Source organism: Megascapheus bottae, chromosome 6 (assembly GCF_031878675.1).
Source record: "Megascapheus bottae isolate mThoBot1 chromosome 6, mThoBot2.hap1, whole genome shotgun sequence".
Taxonomy (NCBI): Eukaryota; Metazoa; Chordata; class Mammalia; order Rodentia; family Geomyidae; genus Megascapheus; species Megascapheus bottae.
In genome coordinates, this window is record NC_143514.1 from 68,257,567 (window position 1) to 68,276,619 (window position 19,053).

General features: G+C 48.3%; 1 protein-coding gene across 2 annotated transcripts in view; it reads left to right on the plus strand.

The window, feature by feature from the left end:
• Slc9a1 (solute carrier family 9 member A1) overlaps window positions 1-19,053 on the plus strand; it is a 59,158-nt gene that overhangs the window by 25,471 nt on the left and 14,634 nt on the right. Inside the window, exons 1-2 of one of the 2 annotated variants that reach the window (XM_090335480.1) lie at window positions 13,137-13,152; window positions 17,832-18,292. In XM_090335480.1, the coding sequence (XP_090191606.1) occupies window positions 13,140-13,152; window positions 17,832-18,292 (474 nt within the window). In that variant the 5' untranslated portion in view covers window positions 13,137-13,139. Of the gene's footprint in view, window positions 1-13,136; window positions 13,153-17,831; window positions 18,293-19,053 lie in introns of those variants that run through there. The other variant, XM_090335479.1, reaches the window with a different exon arrangement.

Below are 19,053 nucleotides of genomic sequence, written 5' to 3' on the forward strand. Positions count from 1 at the left end.
TTGAGGTCACGCAGCAGAGGAGTAGGGGCTGACAGTGAGCCTGAGTTCCTGCTCCCCACATGCTCCATCTGTTCCCCAGCAGGACAGAAAACCAGGACCCAGAGTTTCCCAGCCCCATGTTTGGTGGTTGTTAAGTTCCTTTAGGTTTCTTCCTCAGTTTCCTCAGCTGTAGAATGAAGAGAGTTGAATGAGAATCATGTAGGTAAATTAGGACAGATGGTCTTAAAAAGTAGTTTTATAAAACACAATGGAAGTGTTTGTGGGATTGGCGCTGTGTACTGTGTTTTGCTTGAAGATTAGTCTGTGAGTCCCCAGATTGTTTTTTTCAGTTCACTGTGTAGCCAGGCTGTTCTTGACTTCTCCACCCTCTTGCCTCCTCCTCCTGAGTGCTGAGTTCTAGGTGCATACCAGTTGACTTCTAGCTTTGTGACCTTGGCTAAGTCTCCATCCGCCTGAGCTTCACTTCATCTGTGAAACAGGTTGAGTTGGATGAGTCTTGTAGGACTCTGCCTCTTCCAATCTCCTATGACTTTTTTTTTTTTTTTTTTTTTTTGCCAGTCCTGGGCTTGAGCTCAGGGCCTGAGCACTGTCCTTGGACTTTCTTAAAGCTAGAGCTCTACCACTTGAGCCTCAGCACCATTACTGGCTTTTTTTCTATGTATATAGTACTGAGGAATCGAACCCAGGTCTTTGTGCATGTTAGGCAAGCACTACCACTAGGCCAAACTCCTGGCCCTTCCTATGACTTTTTGAGGCTGCTTTGTCCTTCAAGAGAGGTCTTGAGCCTTGGACCCTTGGTTTTAGAACCAAGGCCTATGCTGGCCAGGCCTAGCAGTTCTTTGCAGTGTCCTGCGAAGGGCAGCCTCTCCTCTGAGCATGCTCAGTTCTCCTATCCATTTAGTTCATCCCTTAGTTGCCAGAGGCCTGAATGACAAACTCTCCTGAGAGGGAAAGAAGGCAGAGACCTTCTGACTATGTTCTTTTTCTCTACCTACCACCTTTCTAGGACTCAGCCAACTTGACTGTCTTCAGAAGAATGTGACAGGCTTTGAGGCTGGGGCCTATTGATGGGAATGTAGCCTTGCCAACCTTCTGCGGAGACCTTGCTGCTCAGGGCTCCAGAGAAGCTACGTCTGCATAGAAGCCTTCATCAGGCCTCTCTACAGCCCCTGTACTCAGCATAGGGATGCCGAAGGAAGGAAGTGCTATGGATAACAAGAAGCTGGTTTCTCAGGGCTCTGGAGGGCATCTGGGATGAGTGTGGGGGGTGCAGTGTAGGACATGATTGTTTCTTGGACTCCAGCTTGAGGTATGCAGTCTCATTGGCTGTTCCCGACAGCCCTTCCAGATGGAGATGATTCTGAATCTCATTTTTCAGATGAAGGAACTGATTTGGAGGTTCAGAAGTTGGCAGAGAGACCTGGCTAGTCATTGGCAAGAGGCTTCTGCCCTCCTGTACTCAGGTTGAACCCAAGTCAGGGCTGGCAGTTAGCCTCTGGGTATTCCTCTTCCAGCCATGGCACTGTGATCTGCCCCCTCATTCTTCGTGAGCATAGAGCTGTCAAGATGACTGTGATTCACTGCTGGTGGCTGTTTTTGCCTCTGTTGCCGCCCCCCTTTTTTGTCAGTTGTGGGGCTTAAACTCTGGGCCTGGGCACTGTTCCTGAGCTCTTCAGCTCAAGGCGACTGCTCCTTGAGCCACAGTACCACTTCCAGTTTTCTAGTGGTAAATTGGAGATAAGAGTCTCGTGAACTTTAGTGCCCGGACTGGTTTTGAACCGCAGTCCTCAAATCTCAGCCTCCTTAGTAGCTAGGATTACAGGCGTGAGCCACCACACCCAGCTTTGCCTCTGCTTCCTGAATCTTTTTCACCTCTGCCCTCTGCTTTCTTCCTCGTGTGACTTTTTTTTGGGGGGAAGGGGGGTTCTGGGATGGGTTCACATCCCGGGCTTTGCACATGATAGACAAACACTCTACCACTGATTCCCAGCCTGCCTTGTATGACCTTGCTCTGGCATGAGTACTGTCCTGGGCACAGGTATAATATTCATTGGCAGGGACTGAAAGAGTATCACAGAAGCCGTCCTGGTCCATTAGCAGAGCTTCTTGGTCAGATGTCACAGCTGGAGAGGCTTTCAGCCAGCCTGTAAGATCGGAAGAACCATGAGCAAAGAAAGACAGGCCTATTTCTAGTACCCAATGAGTTGATGGCAGTATCTAGACTGGAGCCCAGGTCCTGCACCTCAGCCTCTGCCCGGCTCAGGCCTTGTCCTTCTGAATGTAGCTTTCTGGGTTTTCAGGTATTTAGAGCCTGCTGGGATCCTACAGGAAGAAGTGCTGATTTCCTGGGGTCTAGATGTCTGGGAGGCTGAACAGCTCTGCCCTACCTCAGGGTGCTGAGCCTAGTGGGCAGAGCCCTGCAGCCCAGCTGGACTCAGAAGCTTAGGAATCCCACCTCTTCCCCATGGGCTTCAGCTCTCACAGGTCTTTTTTTTTTTTTTTTTTTTTTCCCTTAAGGCTTATACTTTACCACTTGAGCCACAGCTTTCATTGCTGGCTGGTAAAAGTCACAGATTTTCTTTTTCTTGCCAGTTGTCTCTGAACCTCAGTTCTCAGATCTCAGCTTTCTGAGTAGCTAGGATTACTGGTGTGAGCCACCAATGCCTGGCTACCCATGTGACCTTGGGTGAGTCTCTGGACCTCTATGTGCTTGTTTCATCTGCTATCCCCTTCCCAGGCATGCAGGGAGGACGATCTAAGTCAAAACTTGCTCTCTCACCTTGCCTGTCATTTGCTCCTAGGAACAGTTCTCTACCCACAGCCGGCCTCTTCCCTGTCCTGCCTTGCCATGTGCTTCTGGAATTTAGCAAGACCACGTGTTTGGAAGCAAATGCTGGGGAGTAGGTTACCTCAGACAGGAATTGGGCCCTCCAGTGGTCACACAGGCTCTGCAGCTCAGTCTATCTACCATGTGCCAAGACCCTATGTTCAGTGCTCAGAGAGGCAAAGATGAATAGGGCAGGGGTAAGAATTTGTTTATGATTGGTAGGAAAGACAAACTAGCCACCCATCCGGTATGACCAGACTTTATAGAAGGCCACGTGTCCAGCTGTGTAACATTCTCCAGGGGACAAGCAGTAGTGAGCCACCCAGATAGGGCGTTGCAGTTTGCTCCTATTTGCCCTGTCAGATGATCCTCACAGTAACTGCAATAGTGAGGAGACCAGAGATGATCATGGATCATTCAATCATTTCCAACTGAGGACCTACTGTGTGCCTGGCACAAGGACAGCTGCCAGAGAACCATGATGGGCACCTTAGTCTCCCTTCACTCACCCTGTGATCTGAGTGGGAGGAGGGGACTCTCAGGATCACATGTATTGTCAGGAAGTGACAGTGGAGAGAGTTACAGAAGGAACTGGCTTAGGAGATGGCCTTTGAATAGATCTGGAGGGAGGGAGGGAGGGAAGGAACCACCCCTCCCCTCACCTATGTGGCTAAGAGTTGCAGGCAAAGGGTACAAGGGCCCTGGCAGAATCAAAGAAAAGCAAGAACTCCGGAGGTACTGGAGGGGGAGTATGTGGTGCAAATTGCTACAGGATGTTGTCCTTCCTTTTCTAAAGTATGTCTTCAAAAAGTATATATATATATATATATGTATATATGTATGTATATATATTTAATTTTGGGTGGTACACACTTGAGCCACCCAGCCCTCAGCCCAAGCTTTCTTGTCATTTTTCTTTTCTTTTTGTCAGTCATGGGGCTTGAACTCAGGACCTGAGCTCTGTCCTTGAGCTCTTTAGCTCAACACTAGTGCTCTACCACTTTGAGCCACAGCACCACTTCCAGTTTTCTGGTCGTTACTTTTCCAATTAAGACTCTCACAGGCTTTCCTGCCTGGGCTGGTTTTGAACCATGGTCCTCAGATCTCAGCCTCTTGAGTAGGATTACAAGCCTGAGCCACCAGCTTTTAGTTATTTTTCTAATAGATTTCATTTTGCTTTTTTGCCTGGGTCATCCTAGACTGTAGTCTTCCTATTTATGCCTTCTCTATAGCTGGGGTGACAGGAGCATATCATCATTTATTTGTTGAGATGGGGTCCCGTTGACTTTTGCCTAAGCTGGCCATTTAAATGATCCTCCTGATCTCTACTTCCCTGGATCAACCACCACCCCTGGCCTTTCCCTTTTAAAAGGTTCATTCTTACCTAGATCTTGGGGACTAGAGAGCCAGGATCAGTGCAAGGGACAGATCAAGTGCTGCTACAGTGGTCCAAGCAAGCAATCACACTGGCCTGGACCAATTATTAGCAGAAGAGGGTAGTGAAGAACCAGACAGCTTTGCCCAAGGTTGACTGTGGAATGCGAAAGGCACAAAGGAATCAGAACAGTTCCAGGGATAGGGTACCTACTTGGACAAGCCATCCAAGAGGCTCTAGATCTTGGCTCACACACCAAGCTCCATCCTCTTGAAAGGCATTTTTTTTCCTCACATATGCAGCTACTCCCGCTCCCTACTAGAGAATAGAACCCAGGACCCCAAGACCTTCATGCTTTAGTAGACAGGCATTCTACCCCTTGAGCTATGTCCCAGCCCTTTTGTTTTTATTTTTGAGATAGGTTCTGATTAACTTTCCTCTGATCCTCTTGTCTTCTACCTCTCAAGTAGCTGGGATTTATTGATATGTACCATTAAGCTGATACCTTTTTTTTGGGGGGGGGTCTTGAATTCAGGGCCTGAGCACTGCCCTTGGGCCTTCTCAAGGCCAGTGGTCTGCCACTTGAGCCACAGCACCACTTTCAGCTTTTTCTATGTATGTGGTGCTGAGGAATTGAACCCAGGTCTTGCTAGGCAAGCACTCAACCACTAGGCCAAACTCCTGACTTCTAAGCTGATATCTTAATGGACCCCTGAGAGGTCACAAAAGGGGCCAGGTTGAAGGGATTAGCTGGCACCACTCTGTCATCCCTTATGGATACTGCAAAGCACACGATCAGACTTTGTACAACTAAACTATAAGGGACAGAAGGGCCCAGTTTCTTCCCTAGGCTGCCATTCTCTCTCCCCTACCCAGCTAGTGCCACTTGAGTCTTGTTCTTTGCCACCCCCTGTGCTCTATAGCAGCTGAAAAATGGGACACTGTGACTCACTTTCTGCAGGGGGCTTGTCCTGGAATTGTGGAACTTCTCTGTGTTGCTTTCATTCTGCCACCCCTGTACTCTACCTCTCTCTATCCAAGTATGATGGTATTTTAAGCGAGTTCAAGTTATATATATTGGATAATAGTGTTAGACTTTGAAAGGTAAGCAACTTTCAATTGGAAGGGACACTAGGAACAGCAGGTATGCTTAACTCCCATTTTGTTAAAAGTTTGCATACTGGACAAAATACCCCATCCCCCACCAAAAAGAAAAGAAAGATCCAGCTTTCCCCTGGCTCTAACGTGTCTAGAAATGGAACACTTCTCACTGCTTCTCCTCTGTCCCAGCTGCTCCCCAGATGTGGAGCAAAGTGATGCTAGGAGCTGCTGATCCAGCTGCAAGGAAAGCAGTTCAGGATGGCAACACAAGTTGGCCAGAGGAAGAGAGCCCAGCTGGGGACCCACACACCAGGGCCACCAAAAATGGAAGGGAGAGTGGCATGAAGCAGATTGTTCCCTGGTGATGTGTGGTGGTTAATTGGAGATAAGAGTCTCGTGGTGACTTTTCAGTCCAAGCTGGCTTTGAACTGTGATCCTCAGATCTCAGTCTCCTAAGTACCAACAATTACAGGTGTGATCCACTGCCACCAGGCTCAGGTGTTTCCTTTTTATTTTCCTCCAAATTCCAGAATTCTATGTTTTCGTTCCACTCACACCCCAGGATTAAAATTTGAGGTGTTAAAAAGGGCCCCCCTTTGCCAGGAATGGTATATAGATTTTTCCAGTGCCCTTGGTGCCACAAGATTAGGTAAAGGTACAAAAAATCCAGGACCCATAGGCCTTCTGGTCTCTAGGAAAAGCCTGCCTGTGGCTTCTAGTTGGGCGTATTAGAGCACACAGAAACCATCTTTCACCCTAATGCCATGTGGCAGAACATACAGTTATTATGGCTCAAACAAGGCCATACCTCCAGTGAGTAAGGTGGGGGTTCCACAGGCAGGAGTGTGGAGGAAGGATGGGGTCAGCTCTGCTGTGGAACCCTGGCTGTGTGTCCTCCGGTGGAACAAGTAAATGGCCATTCCCTGGCCTTATCTTATGTCTTAAAACAGGGATAATAACACCTCCTGTCTCATAGTTGTTGAGAATTGAACCCTGTAATAGCATGCTTACTGTTGTCTCTGCCTCACAGAAGCAATTTGACCATGTATATGTAATTTTAAAAAGGAAATTGAAATTAAAGTTTTTTTTCCTTGATACATAAAGATGTTAAAAAAATTGATTAAACATACAAACATGAGGAGCTGAGGGTGTGATAAGGTGGTAGAGAGCTTGCCTAGCATGTCTGAGGCTGTGAGTTTGAACCCCAGCACTGGAAAAACAAAACAAAACAAAAACCCTAGAGATACAGAGAAGTCTGTTCACTAAACTAAGCAGTAGAGATTGGAGTGTGGGCTGGGAAAGTGGGTATTGGAAAAGAGGAAGTCTCTGGGAGATAATTCTTCTTCTATTTAAAGTGCTTAAATACTATGTGTGTGTTGGGGGAAGGGGATAATACCATTTTAGGGGTTGAGTCCAAGGCCTCACACATGCTAGGCAAGTACTCTGCCATTTGAGCCATAACCCCATCATTTTATTTGTATTTTGGGTTTTCTGTTTGTTTGTTGTTGTTTGTTTTGCCAGTCCTAGGACTTGAACTCTGTCCGTGAGCTTCATTTTGTTCAAGGCTAGCACTTTACCACTTGAGCCACAGCATCATCTCCAACTTTTTTTTGAGTAATTTACTGGAGAGAAGAGTTTCATGGACTTTACTGCCCAGGCTGGCTTTAAACTGCAATCCTCAGATCTCAGCCTCCTGAGTAGCTAGGCTTATAGGCCTGAGTCACAAACTTTTCTCAGGCTTCCCTCAAACCTGCAATCCTCCTCCCCCTGTGTGACTCATTTTCTGTCTCACTGGGTATGGGGGTGGGATTTGGATTATGGAGTGCTTGGGTTCCTGGGGAGGACCTCAGGACATCAAAAGTGCTTCTGGCCTGGGGTGGGCTGGAGGGAGTATCTGATGAAATGGTCCTCCCCCCCCCCACCCCGGGCCATCTTCTCCCCAAGGCTGCTGTCAGTGAGTCCAGATTCAGGCCTAGACCCTGAGCATTTGGGGCCAGGCCTGAAGGTCAGGAGCCTTGACAGAGGGTGTTGGGAAGACCCTAGGTAGCCTGTGAGCCAGCGTCTCCCTCGCTGTCTTGTCTCAATTCCAGACTAGCTGCAGGCCTCAGGAGCCACAGAGACAAAACTTTAGTCCCAGACATCTTTAGGGAGCTCCCACCAGCCCCTTACGCTATTGTTCCAGAGTGCCACCTTTGTAGACCCAGGGCTATGTGTGGGGAGCATCTGGTTCCTCCATTTGGAGGCATACCTGATTCAGACTGAGGATGATAGGAAGGCTTCCCAGAGGAGGCAGCACCTGACTAGGTTTTGAGAGGTGAGAAGTCTAAATGCTGAAGCATCCCTTACTGTATTTGCAGCTGCAGGGCTGTGGTTCTTTCGGTAGCTAGAGTAGAGGGGATGATTGATTGGGACTGATGAGAGAAGGTGGGTAACTTGTGAGGGGAGTTGTCTCCAGGCCTGGTTCTTTGGTCAGAGTACCTGCGTCTGGAATGGCCTTTTACAAGGACTCCTGACTGCTTCGCTTGGCGGATTTATCAGGACCATTGGCCCTTTCCAGCTTTTACCAGCCACCCCTGCTGTGTACAAAGCAGTTCTGTGCCCAGTTTCTTGATTCCATGTGAACATAGAGGTTATTCTATGGTGTAATGTTTTCTCACAGCAGAGCTGGGCCTGGAGCCTGGGTCTCACCCAGGCCCAGCGGATCCAGCACCACTGCTAGTGTTTCCTGTCAGCTTTTAAGCCACCTTCCCAGACCTGATGCTTTTGGAGAGTAGGCTCCTATCTCTCCAACCTGAAGTGTGAATGGAGACAAGCAAGAAACAGAGGTGCCATGTGGAAGAATGACACAAGGCCCCTCACTCACCCCAGCATGGGGAATGGTTCACGCCTAGGGCCTCAAAGCTGGTTTATTTATGGCTGCTTTTATGGGGGAGGCATTTGCAGACTTGCATCCTCTTCCTGTTGATCCTCACAACAGTAGCATGGAACCAGGAACTGGCAATTAGGAGCCCTGGGTTCTAATTATGGCTCTCCTCCCCAGCCAGATAGCCAGGCCCTTCACCACTGGTCCAGTTTCCTGCTCTGTGAAATGGGGGTCAGGGTATAGGATGAAACGACAGGAGGATGTAAAAGAACTGGTGCAACACCTGGCACTAGATACTCCGTGTGTTAGTAAATGTTCCTTTTTATTTTTATTTTGCACTGGAGAATGAATATGTAATGGTTAGCCTGGAACGTTCATCCTCCTGCCTCTGCCTCTCAGCACTCAGTTACCAGCTTGGACTCTATTTTTTTTTTTTTTTTGCCAGTCCTGGGGCTTGAATTCAGGCCCTGAGCACTGTTCTTGGACTTTCTCAAAGCTAGAGCTCTACCACTTGAGCCACAGCCTCACTTTTGGCTTTTTCTACGTATGTGGTACCAAGGATTTGAACCTGGGTCTTCATGCATGCTCAGCAAGCACTCCACTGCTAGGCCAAACTCCCAGCCTGCACTGTATCTTATAGGGGATCGCAATCATATAAAATCAGGACTGTAGGTATGGCTCCGCAGTAAGATCTACTTAGGAAGCTTGTGGCCGTGAGTTCTAGTACTCTAGTACTTCAAAAAAAAAATCATGTGAATTCTACCCAAATGGGCATTATTGATTTAATTTTTAAAAAATTAAAGTATTGCTGTAGGCCAGAAATTGTAAGTAAACTCTCTGAGTGGTACAGTTACCGAGGAACTACACCTGTCACAGGAACGAGGTATTGTGCTAAGTGCTAAGTCCCTCTTCACAAGGCAATCACTTTCGGATATGAGAAAAGCTTGGTGAAGTCCACCTGCCTTCCATTCGTTCTCTACATCTCCATTCGTTATGTGCAAGGTACTATGCCAGGCCTTTTAGCAAATACAGATTCCCCTCCTTAGGAAAACTTCTAATTGGTCTTTCAAAGCCTGATTCAAATGCCCCTGCTTTGGGAACATTACGTCCTTTTGTTTTTCTTTAGTTTTGTATGTACTTGAAAGTGCAGGGCCAGCTCCAATTCCTTCCTCTTTTCTGAACTTCACATCCAATCAAGAGGATTTGATCTCAGTTCTCAAGTAGTTAAGTGCCTATTCTGTGCTAGAAGGTAGACGTAGGTAACTGTCGACAGCTCTACCCCTGGACAGCCTGTTGCTCGGCAATGCCACTGTACTCCTGACAGGTACTGATGATGTATCTGTCACATACTCAGAGTTTGAAGAAAAAACATTTTTTTTGTCATTCGTGGGACTTGAACTGTCTGGGTCTGGGTGCTGTCCCTGAGCCCTTCAGCTCCAGGTTAGTGCTCTACCACTTGAGCCACAGCGCCACTTCTGGTTTTTTTGTTTTTTTGTTTTTGTTTTTTTTGTTTTTGTTTTTCCTGGTAATTAATTGGAGATAAGAGTCTCACAGACTCTCAGGCTGACTTTGAACCATGATCCCTAGATCTTAGCCTCCTGAGTAGCTAGGACTACAGGTGTGAGCCACCATGCCAGGCTAAGTTTTGAAGAAAATTCTAATAGTAATTGCCACTGCTTTTTTCAGTGAACACCAGTCCTCCCTTTTCCCTTCTTTCCTTTATTTCTTCCTCCCTTCCTCCCTTTTTTCCTTTCTTCCTTCCAAATCTCATTAGCCTGCCTAGACTGGCTTTTTTTTTTTGCCAGTCTTGGGCTTGGGCTCATGGCCTGAGCACTGTCCTTGGACTTTCTCAAGGGTAGAGCTCTACCACTTGAGCCTCAGCACCACTTCCAGCTTTTTTCTATGTATGTGGTGCCGAGGAATCGAACCCGGGTATTCGTGCATGCTAGGCAAGCACTCTACCACTAGGCCAAACTCCCGGCCCCCCTAGACTGGCTTTGAACTTAGGATCCTCTCCTCCTGCCTCAGCCTCTCAAGTACCTATGGTCACAGATGTACACTGGCAGCCTGACTTATTATTTGGCTTTTTTCTTTACCCTCATTATCTCTTCTTGTGTTCCACACACCTCTGAAGTAGGCTTGCACACAGGTGGGGAAACTGAGGATAAGAACTGTGAAGTAACTTGCTAAGGCCACCCCTCTCTAGTCAGGGCAGCATCCCAGTTGGAACCCAGTCTGCTAGAATTGGCACACCTGGCAGGTAGCAGCTGCTGCCTCTTCTTCAGGTCCGGTGGGATTTACCTAGGCAGCAAGGTAGCAGCTGAGCCTGTTCTAGTCTCGTTTACCTTGCTTTCTGGTCCTCCTTGGTCCTGCCAGGGAGCTTAGCATGGTAGTGGAAGAGAATCAACAATCTGAATAATTCCCATTTGTTGCCCTACGTTAGGAAAGACAGACCCTCCTGGCTGAGTTCACTCTGGAGGGCTTCCAAGATGGCTGGCTTCAAAGGAAGATGGGCTCCATTATGTCTTCATGGGCCCCTAGAAAGAAGGAAGCCCTGGAGAAGATCATGGAAAGAAGTGGCTACTTCCAGCTCTCCAGGAACTCCTTTGGGCTTCTTTAATCCTGGGAAGATGCTCTCTTTAGAAACAAAATAATAAATCTAGGGTGCTATGCACAATTGTCTCATGCCTATAATCCTAGCTACTCAGGAGACTGAAATCTCAGGATCCTAAGTTCCAAAACCAGACTGAGCAGGAAAGTCCATGAGACTTTCATTTTCAATTGACCACCCAAAACTTGGAAGTGGAGCTGTAGCTTGATAGAGTACCAGCCTTGAGCAAAAAAGCCTAGGACAGCACCCTGGCCCTGAGTTCAATCTCCAGTACTGACGTATGTGTGCATGTGTGTGTGTGTGTGTGTGTGTGTGTGTGTGTGTGTGTGTGTGTCACACATGTGTGCACACACACACAGAGGAAACTAAGGAAAATGGGATGAATGGCTGAGAACATGGACTTGAAGCCAGGCTACTTAGATTCTGAGTCCCAATTAGCAGTTGCTTAAGTTTTCTGTGCCTCAGTTTCCCCCCAGAGCTCTGGTGAGGAGCACATAAGATACACATTGGAATATAAGCCACACTGTAGGGTGCTGAGAATTTTGTTTCAAGGGGTTGTCTTTCTTTTACCCTTTTTTTTTTTTCCTCTTTCTTTTTTTGCCAGTCCTGGGGCTTGAACTCAGGGCCTGAGCACTGTCCTTGGGCTTCCTCAAGGCTAGAACTCTTGAGCCACAACACCACTTCCAGATTTTTTCTTAGTATGTGGTACCGAGGAATTGAACCCTGGACTCCGTGCATGCTAGAAAAGCACTCTATCATTAGGCCAGACTCCGGCCAAGGGGTTGTCTTTCATTGCTACAGTTGAGACTGGTTCCTGGGGCAGCTGAAGATGGAGTTAAAGAAATGGAACCGTTGTGCAACTGGGAATCCCTTGGGATCTGGCCCATTTGCAGCCCCATAGCAGTTCTGAAAGTAGGCTGACAGAGCCCCCAGCTTGTCCCTGGGTCCCTGGTGACCCAGCTTCAGTGGGTCTCAGAGACTCCCCTTCTCCTTGCTCCCCTCTGACTTCTTAAGTCAGGGGAGGATTGTGGAAAGTGGGACCAGAGTGTCTTGTCTCCCTGGCAACTGAGGGTGACATGGGACAGCCTTGCCTGCTCCTCTGTGCTGGCTGAGCATATGGGGACAAGGCTGACAAGTGTAAATAACATTTCTATACTGAAGGCCAGAGCAGGTACAAGAGGGTCCGATGGCCCTAGCCACCCTGTCATTTTAAGATTAGCTGAGTTTCATGCCCCCAGGTGTGTGTGCAGTCGTGTTCACACGTGTTCAAGCCATCGTCTACCTGGTAAGGAAGGAAAAATACCACCTCTTCACCCCTAGCCTCTTCTCAAGGGCAGAGGGTTGGGCCAGGGCTGGGGGTTAGTGGCTTCTACACCTTCTCTTGTTCTGGAAGCACTGATGCCTTGGGGAAGAGAAGTTCTCGTGGCAGAGCTGGCTCCGTGACCACTGAGAGGTCACCAGCTCTCCTGGAGTCTCTGTTTTCCTAACGAACGTAATGGAGAATGAAATTCCCTCCGAGAGGTTCCTGTCAGCTCTCACAGCTCTCTCGTCTCTAGATCTGATTCTGTGTCTGCCCCGCCCCGATTCCATCCTGGCCAGGTCAGCACAGCAACCAGTTTGAGACCTGAAAGGTTTTTGTTGTTGTTTTAATTTTACTGTCAGGGTAATGTATAGAGGGTTACAGTTACTTTCGTCAGGTAGTGATGCATTACTTCTCACACGTTGATGTCCCTTCTCGTGTTTTTGTCCCTGTTTCCTCCCCCCGCCCCCCATAGACCTGAAAGTTTTTGTCTCACTCCTTGCTCTCCTGGGATCTCACGTCAGTGCTGGCCTTTTGACACCATCCAGGACCACCACCCATGTCTCCATGCCCCCTTTCACTTCTGGTGTCAGATGCCTTCCTGTGCTTATTGAAGGGAAGTCTTCAGGGGCACATGGTAGGGCTGATTGGTGGAGTTGGGGCCTTGGGACAAGCTAGGACAAACCCCAGGCACCCCTCCCTTTCCCTGGAAGCACCTTCCAGTAAGGTGCCGCCTACTGTAGGCCCAAAGCCAAGAGGGGGGAAGGAGGAGGGGTACAGTAATGCTGCCTTTACCCAGAAGTCTCTGGGGCCAACAGCTCCTCTGCTTGCTGGGAGGCACAGAGGCTGCGTGATTGTGCAGCGAGGTGTCCCGAAAGCTGGGTGAAGTAGAAGAAAGTGCTGTCCTCTGGTCAGGGGGCCAGGGACCAGGTCCTGGGTGACCTGAGAGGGTGCATCCTGCCTCCTCTCAGCACTTGGGTTTCTCATCTGTTCCATAGGAATGACAGCTGTCGCTTTCCCTGTGGTGGAGCTCCCACGGTCTGGAAAACCACGGTCACCATCATGAGCTCCTTGTGTAAGCTGTGAGCCTGAGTCACCTCTGTCTCCAGAGCCTAACATGGTGTCTCAGGGGAAATACAGGTGCTGAAGCAACAGACTAAATATAGATCTTTGCTCCGGGTTCAAGATACCTTAAGTTGCTCAGCACTAGAGGCTCACACCTGTAATTGTAACTATACTCAAGAGGCTGAGATCTAAGGATCATGGTTCAAAGCCAGCCTGAACAGGAAAGTCTATGAGACTCTTATATCCAGTTAACCACCAAAAAGCCAGAAGTGAAGCTGTGGCTGAAGTGGTAAAGTACCAGCCTTGAATGAAAAAAAGGGTCAGGGCCAGGAGTTTGGCTTAGTGGTAGAGTGCTTGCCTAGCATGCACAAAGATCTGGGTTTGATTTCTTGGTACTACATACATAGAAAAAGCTGCAAGTGGTGCTGTGGCTCAAGTGGTGGAGTACAGGCCTTGAGAAAGCCCAAGGACAGTGCCCAGGCCCTGAGTTCAAGCCCCAGGACTAGCCCCAAAAAGGGGGGCAGTGTCCAGGTTCTGAGTTCAAGTCCCAGTTTTGGCCCCCCAAATAAAAAATAACAATACCTATAATAGTGCTCACCTCACAAGAGACCACAGGAGTCTGCCTTGCTAGCTAGCTTGTGAAGAGCTAACTTGTCCTCTACATAGTGTGACAATACCTACCCCACAAGGTTGTGAGAGCACTGAGTGAGAGGCATGTGCCAAGCATTGGCATAGTGCTGCCACATCAGGAACAATGAACACCCTTCACATTACCACTCCTGGCTTGTCCACAGACCTCCTACTCCCCAGGCATTGGGTGGAGGGGGGTGGGTACTGCTCTGGGCTCCAGCTCTTAGCTCATGGGCCTGAAAAGCACTGGGATGGAACCATGGCATGGAAAAAGGAGGCATTTTTCAAGCCTTCCTGCTAGGTGGGTGTAGAAGCTGTCCTCTGTCTACCCCGAGCTGTCTGTTTTGAGTCTGCCTTCTGCAAGTCAGCTCTCAGGGCAGGGCCTGGAACTCTAGACTAGGATCTGCTACCTGGAGTTGGACTTAACCTTAGGAAGCTGCTGCCTGCTGCATACCTATAGAAATTTCATTCCCTTAAACACTTGTTAGCTTTGTGATAATGAAACACCTGAGATCATGAACTGTAGGTGGAGGCTGAGATCTGAAGATCAGCGGTCAAAGCCAACGTGGGCTGATAAATCCTACAGATTTCTTATCTCCAGTTAATTAGCAAAAAAAAAAAAAAAAACCCAGAGGTGGAGATGTGGTAGAGAGCTAGCCTTAGCCAATAGCTAAGGGAGAACTGAGTACAAGGCCCTGAGCTCAAGCCCCTGTACTGGTACTACCAGCAAGAGGAAAAAAGAAACCCTACCGAAAACATTTGGGGCTAGGAATGACACATGCCTGAAACCCCAGTTACTCAGGAGGTGGAGACAGGAAGTGGCTAGCCAGGCAAAAGTTTTCAAGACTCTCTCAAAATCAAGCCAGGTGTGTTATTGCATACCTGTGGTCTAGCTATGCCTGAGGTGGAGGTAGAAAGATTGCAGTCTTAGGCCAGCCCGGGGCAAAAGCTAAAGACCTTATCTGAAATACAAACTAAAAGCAAAAGGACTAGGTTGTGGTTCAGCCTACCAAACACGAGGTCCTGGGTTCCATTTTGATTACTACCAAAAAGGTTGGGGGGGGGGAGAGACAGAGAGAGAGAGTGGTGGGGGGAGAGGGAGAGAGAAAGCATTCTTAAACTTTGGCTCACAGTTCTGCAAGTTTTATTCAAGATGGATTGGTTCTGTGCTTTGGGCCTGGGTGAGGCAGTGCTTTATGGTGGAAATGTTTGGTAGAGCAAGCCACCTACATCTGGAGTTAGGGAGTGAAGAGAGCAAGGAGAGGGGCAGGAAGTCACAAAGACCCATCAGGATATACCCACAGTGCTCCCCAAACCTCCCACTTTATTAACCTCTTCCTTTCCTCCCCCCCCCCCCGCCTCTGGTTCTGGGGCTTGAGCTCAAGGTGTCGAGGGTGCTCTCCTGTGGCTTTTTCGCTCAAGCTGGTACTCTACCACTTGAGCCATAGTTCCACTTCTAGCTTTGGTGGTTAACTGGAGGTAAAAGTCTCTTGGACTTTTCTGCCTGTGCTATCTTAAAACCTGATCCTCCCATCTCGGACCCCTGAGTTATTGGGATCACCTACTTGACTACTGGAGCCTGGCCACACCCCACCTCTTTTAAGGTTCTTCCATCTCTCAATACACCAACCACCCTGGGTCCAACCCTTGAAAACACGAGCCTTTGGGGGCTATTCAAGATCTAAACTAGTAACCCTTATGTTGCCCTGTCTGCCCTCAAGAGCACTGTAGGTCTCTAGGGTGAGGGGCCAGGCCACCTCCACTTCTTGCAATGTCTCACTTGAGGCCTTACAGAACCTAAGCGGTGATTGTGGGTTGAAGACTGGGAGAAGGAGGTGCCAGAGAAGAACCCCTACCCTTCCCTGAGCATGCAAGATAGCCAAGAAACACTTCTGGGGGATGTGGAGGAGGAAGAGGAGGAGGAGGAGGAAGAGGAGAAGGTAGAGGCAGAAGCACAATGGCAGCCAAGTGGCTCACGTGGTGACAGAGTGCCAGCAGTGACTAGAAAGAACCCAGCATGGTTTAAGGCCCTGAGTTAGCTTTATTTTTTTGGTCAGTCGTGGGACTTGAACTCTGGGCCTAGGCATTGCCCCTGAGCTCTTCAGCTCAAGGCTAGTGCTCTACCACTTGAGCCACAGCACAACTTCTGGTTTTCTGGTGGTTAATTGGAAATAAGAACCTCACAGACTTTTGTGCCTGGGGTTGGCTTTGAATCTTGATCCTCAGGATTACAGGTGTGAGCCACCACACCTGGCTCTTTTTTTTTTCATACATTATTTTTTTAATTAAAGAATGTATTAACATTGATTTTTACATCATATTTCAAATGTCTTGTTTAACAAACAAGTTTTCAAGAAGGGAATCTATATACAATCACTGGCACATAGATTTTAAAACATAATTAAGATTAAGCTGAGGGTTTGTATGTCATAGATACATATTAATATATGTAATAAGACATTATGTCTATAGAGTATATAGCCCATCATAGATTTTTATGCCTGTGTCGTTATGTTTATATTTCCAAGACCATGTCTATAACCTTGGGTACCCAAATATTGAGTCATTACTGATGTACTATTTGGATCTGATATCCACATATTAAGGATACCATGCACCTTTTGTTCTTTGGTCTTGACTTATCTCAACATGATTCACTCTAATTTCATCCACTTCCCTGCGAATGCCATTATTTTATCTTGTCTGTTGGCTATGTAGAATTCCATTGTGTATATATATCACATCTTCTGTATCCATTCCTGTGCAGTAGGGCATCTGGGTTGTTTCCATCGCCTGGCTATTGTGAATAGTGCAGAGATGAACATGGCTGAGCAGGTGTCCTTATTATATCCTGGGTTATGATGTTCAAAACGGATGCCCAGATATGGCGGGATCATAGGGAAGGTCTATTGGATGTTTTACTTTGATGAGGAGGGATGGCAGGACAGCTTAAATTTCAGAACTTCAGAGTTTGATGGGAGCTAGTGGCAAACACATCTGATTCCTTCCTGGTTCTGCTACTGGTTCGTTGTGTGACTTCAGGCAATTCCTTTCACTATTCTGAGTCTCAGTTGCTCCATATTTAGAGTAGAATTGGGCTCAAAAGGTGACAGATTTTTTGTCTCTCATGTGGAGACTGCTGGCTGTTGATTCTCAGAGCCTTGTGTAAAGCAGCTACTTTGCCTCAGCCAGAAAGCAGGTGTTATACAGAAGCCTGCTGCCTGCAAGTGTGGGGCTGGAGTCTCTGCTCTTGGATTTGCAGACCTCAGGCCTTGTTTTGTTGTCCCTCATGTTCCTTCCTGCATTGATCTTCTATGAATCTCCCATCTCCTCTGTCACTCCAGCCATCTGTTTCTGCCTTCAACTTAAGTAAGCAACTCCCTGACAAGGGAACCCACCAGCATCCCTCAGATGAAATCATTACATGATTCCTCATGTAGGGTTCTAGTCCCTTATCAGACTTGTGTTTGGAAAGATGCTTTGGGTTCAGATGGAGGCTATGCCTTAGGTATGAGCACTTTGGTAATCAATCTGTAATCAGCTTCCACCTGCTGAAGGCATGGAGACCTGTTGCTCTCCATTTTATGACAGTGATAGAAACAGCCTGTAAATGTATTTTGAAAAACACACTTTAAACCAGGCATCACTGACTCTTGTAATCCTAGCTACTCAGGAGGTTGAGATCTGAGGATCATAGTTCAAAGCCAGCCCCAGCAGACAAAGTCAAGCAATTCCTATTTCTAATTAACCATCAAAAAGCCACAAGTAGAGCTGTGGTTCAGAGGTAGCCTTAAGCAAAAGATCTAAAAGGTCAGCACCCAGGCCCAGCGCTCAAGGCCCAGTACCAGACCAAAACCAAACACTACCCTCCTCCCCCAGTTCAGCCCTTGAAAACACCATTTGTTTTATACCACAACCTTGTTTACCCCTTCCATGTTCAGAAGAGGAACCAGAGAGTTAACAGCCTGTTTCATCTCTTTTGCCAGCTGCTGTTTGGTCCCCAGTTCTGTTCCCTGTCCCCTGGAAGCCCACTGCCTCCTGTTCTCTCACCCTCCCCAGGTTTCCATGTGATCCCCACCATCTCCAGCATCGTCCCCGAGAGCTGCCTGCTGATCGTGGTGGGACTGCTGGTGGGGGGCCTGATCAAGGGTGTGGGCGAGACGCCCCCCTTCCTGCAGTCGGATGTCTTCTTCCTCTTCCTGCTGCCTCCCATCATCCTGGATGCCGGCTACTTCCTGCCGCTGCGGCAGTTCACAGAAAACCTGGGCACCATCCTCATCTTCGCGGTGGTGGGCACGCTGTGGAACGCCTTCTTCCTGGGCGGCCTCATGTACGCTGTGTGCCTGGTGGGCGGCGAGCAGATCAACAACATCGGTCTTCTGGACACCCTGCTCTTCGGCAGCATCATCTCCGCCGTGGACCCTGTGGCTGTGCTGGCTGTGTTTGAGGAGATCCACATCAACGAGCTCCTGCACATCCTGGTCTTTGGGGAGTCCCTCCTCAACGATGCTGTCACTGTGGTGAGGGGCCAGGGGTCCCGCCCACAAGCCCAGGCCCAGTCCCTCAGCTGCCCGGGAGTTAAGATCAGTAGTGCAAACAGATGGTGTCCATTCGTCCTTGCTGTGTCCCAGGCTCCGTGCTGAGTGTCGTGGCATGCCTTCTCACATTTGATCCCCGGGAGAACCTGAGGAGAAACCTGGTGTTGTCGTTTTTATAGAACAAGAGACAGGCCCAAAAGACACTAATCAACTTGTGGTAGAATGGTGATTTGAATCAATGTGATAGGAGTGTGTGTGTTTGTACCGGGTCTGTCTCACTCCTGGGCCGGAGTTCTTGGCCTGCATGGTCAGAGATTGCCTCTTCGGCTTGCACTTTGATGTGATCTTGGCAGTGTTGCTGAGCCTCCTCCTGCCTCCATTTCCTCTTGAAACCCTGTTTTAGTTCAGAATCCTTTTAGTTCCGATGTTGAGTATCTTGAGTTAGAAATTTAGTGAAGCAGTTTTGGAGCAGAGATTGTGGAAAGGGGGCTTGTCCCCCAAACTTCTAGATGACAGGTAAAATGGGTTAGCCACTGGCTACTATATGACAACAAGGCAAATGACTTTGCCTTTCTGGGCTTCACCTTTTATTGGTTTGGTACTGAAATTTGAACTCACGACCTTGTGGTTGCTAGGCAGGCACTACTTAGTTCCATCTTGGAGCCACATCTCCAGCCCTTTGTGCTGATTACTTTTGAGATATAAGGTCTGGCTTCCTGTCCAAGAAGATGTGTGCCTGGACC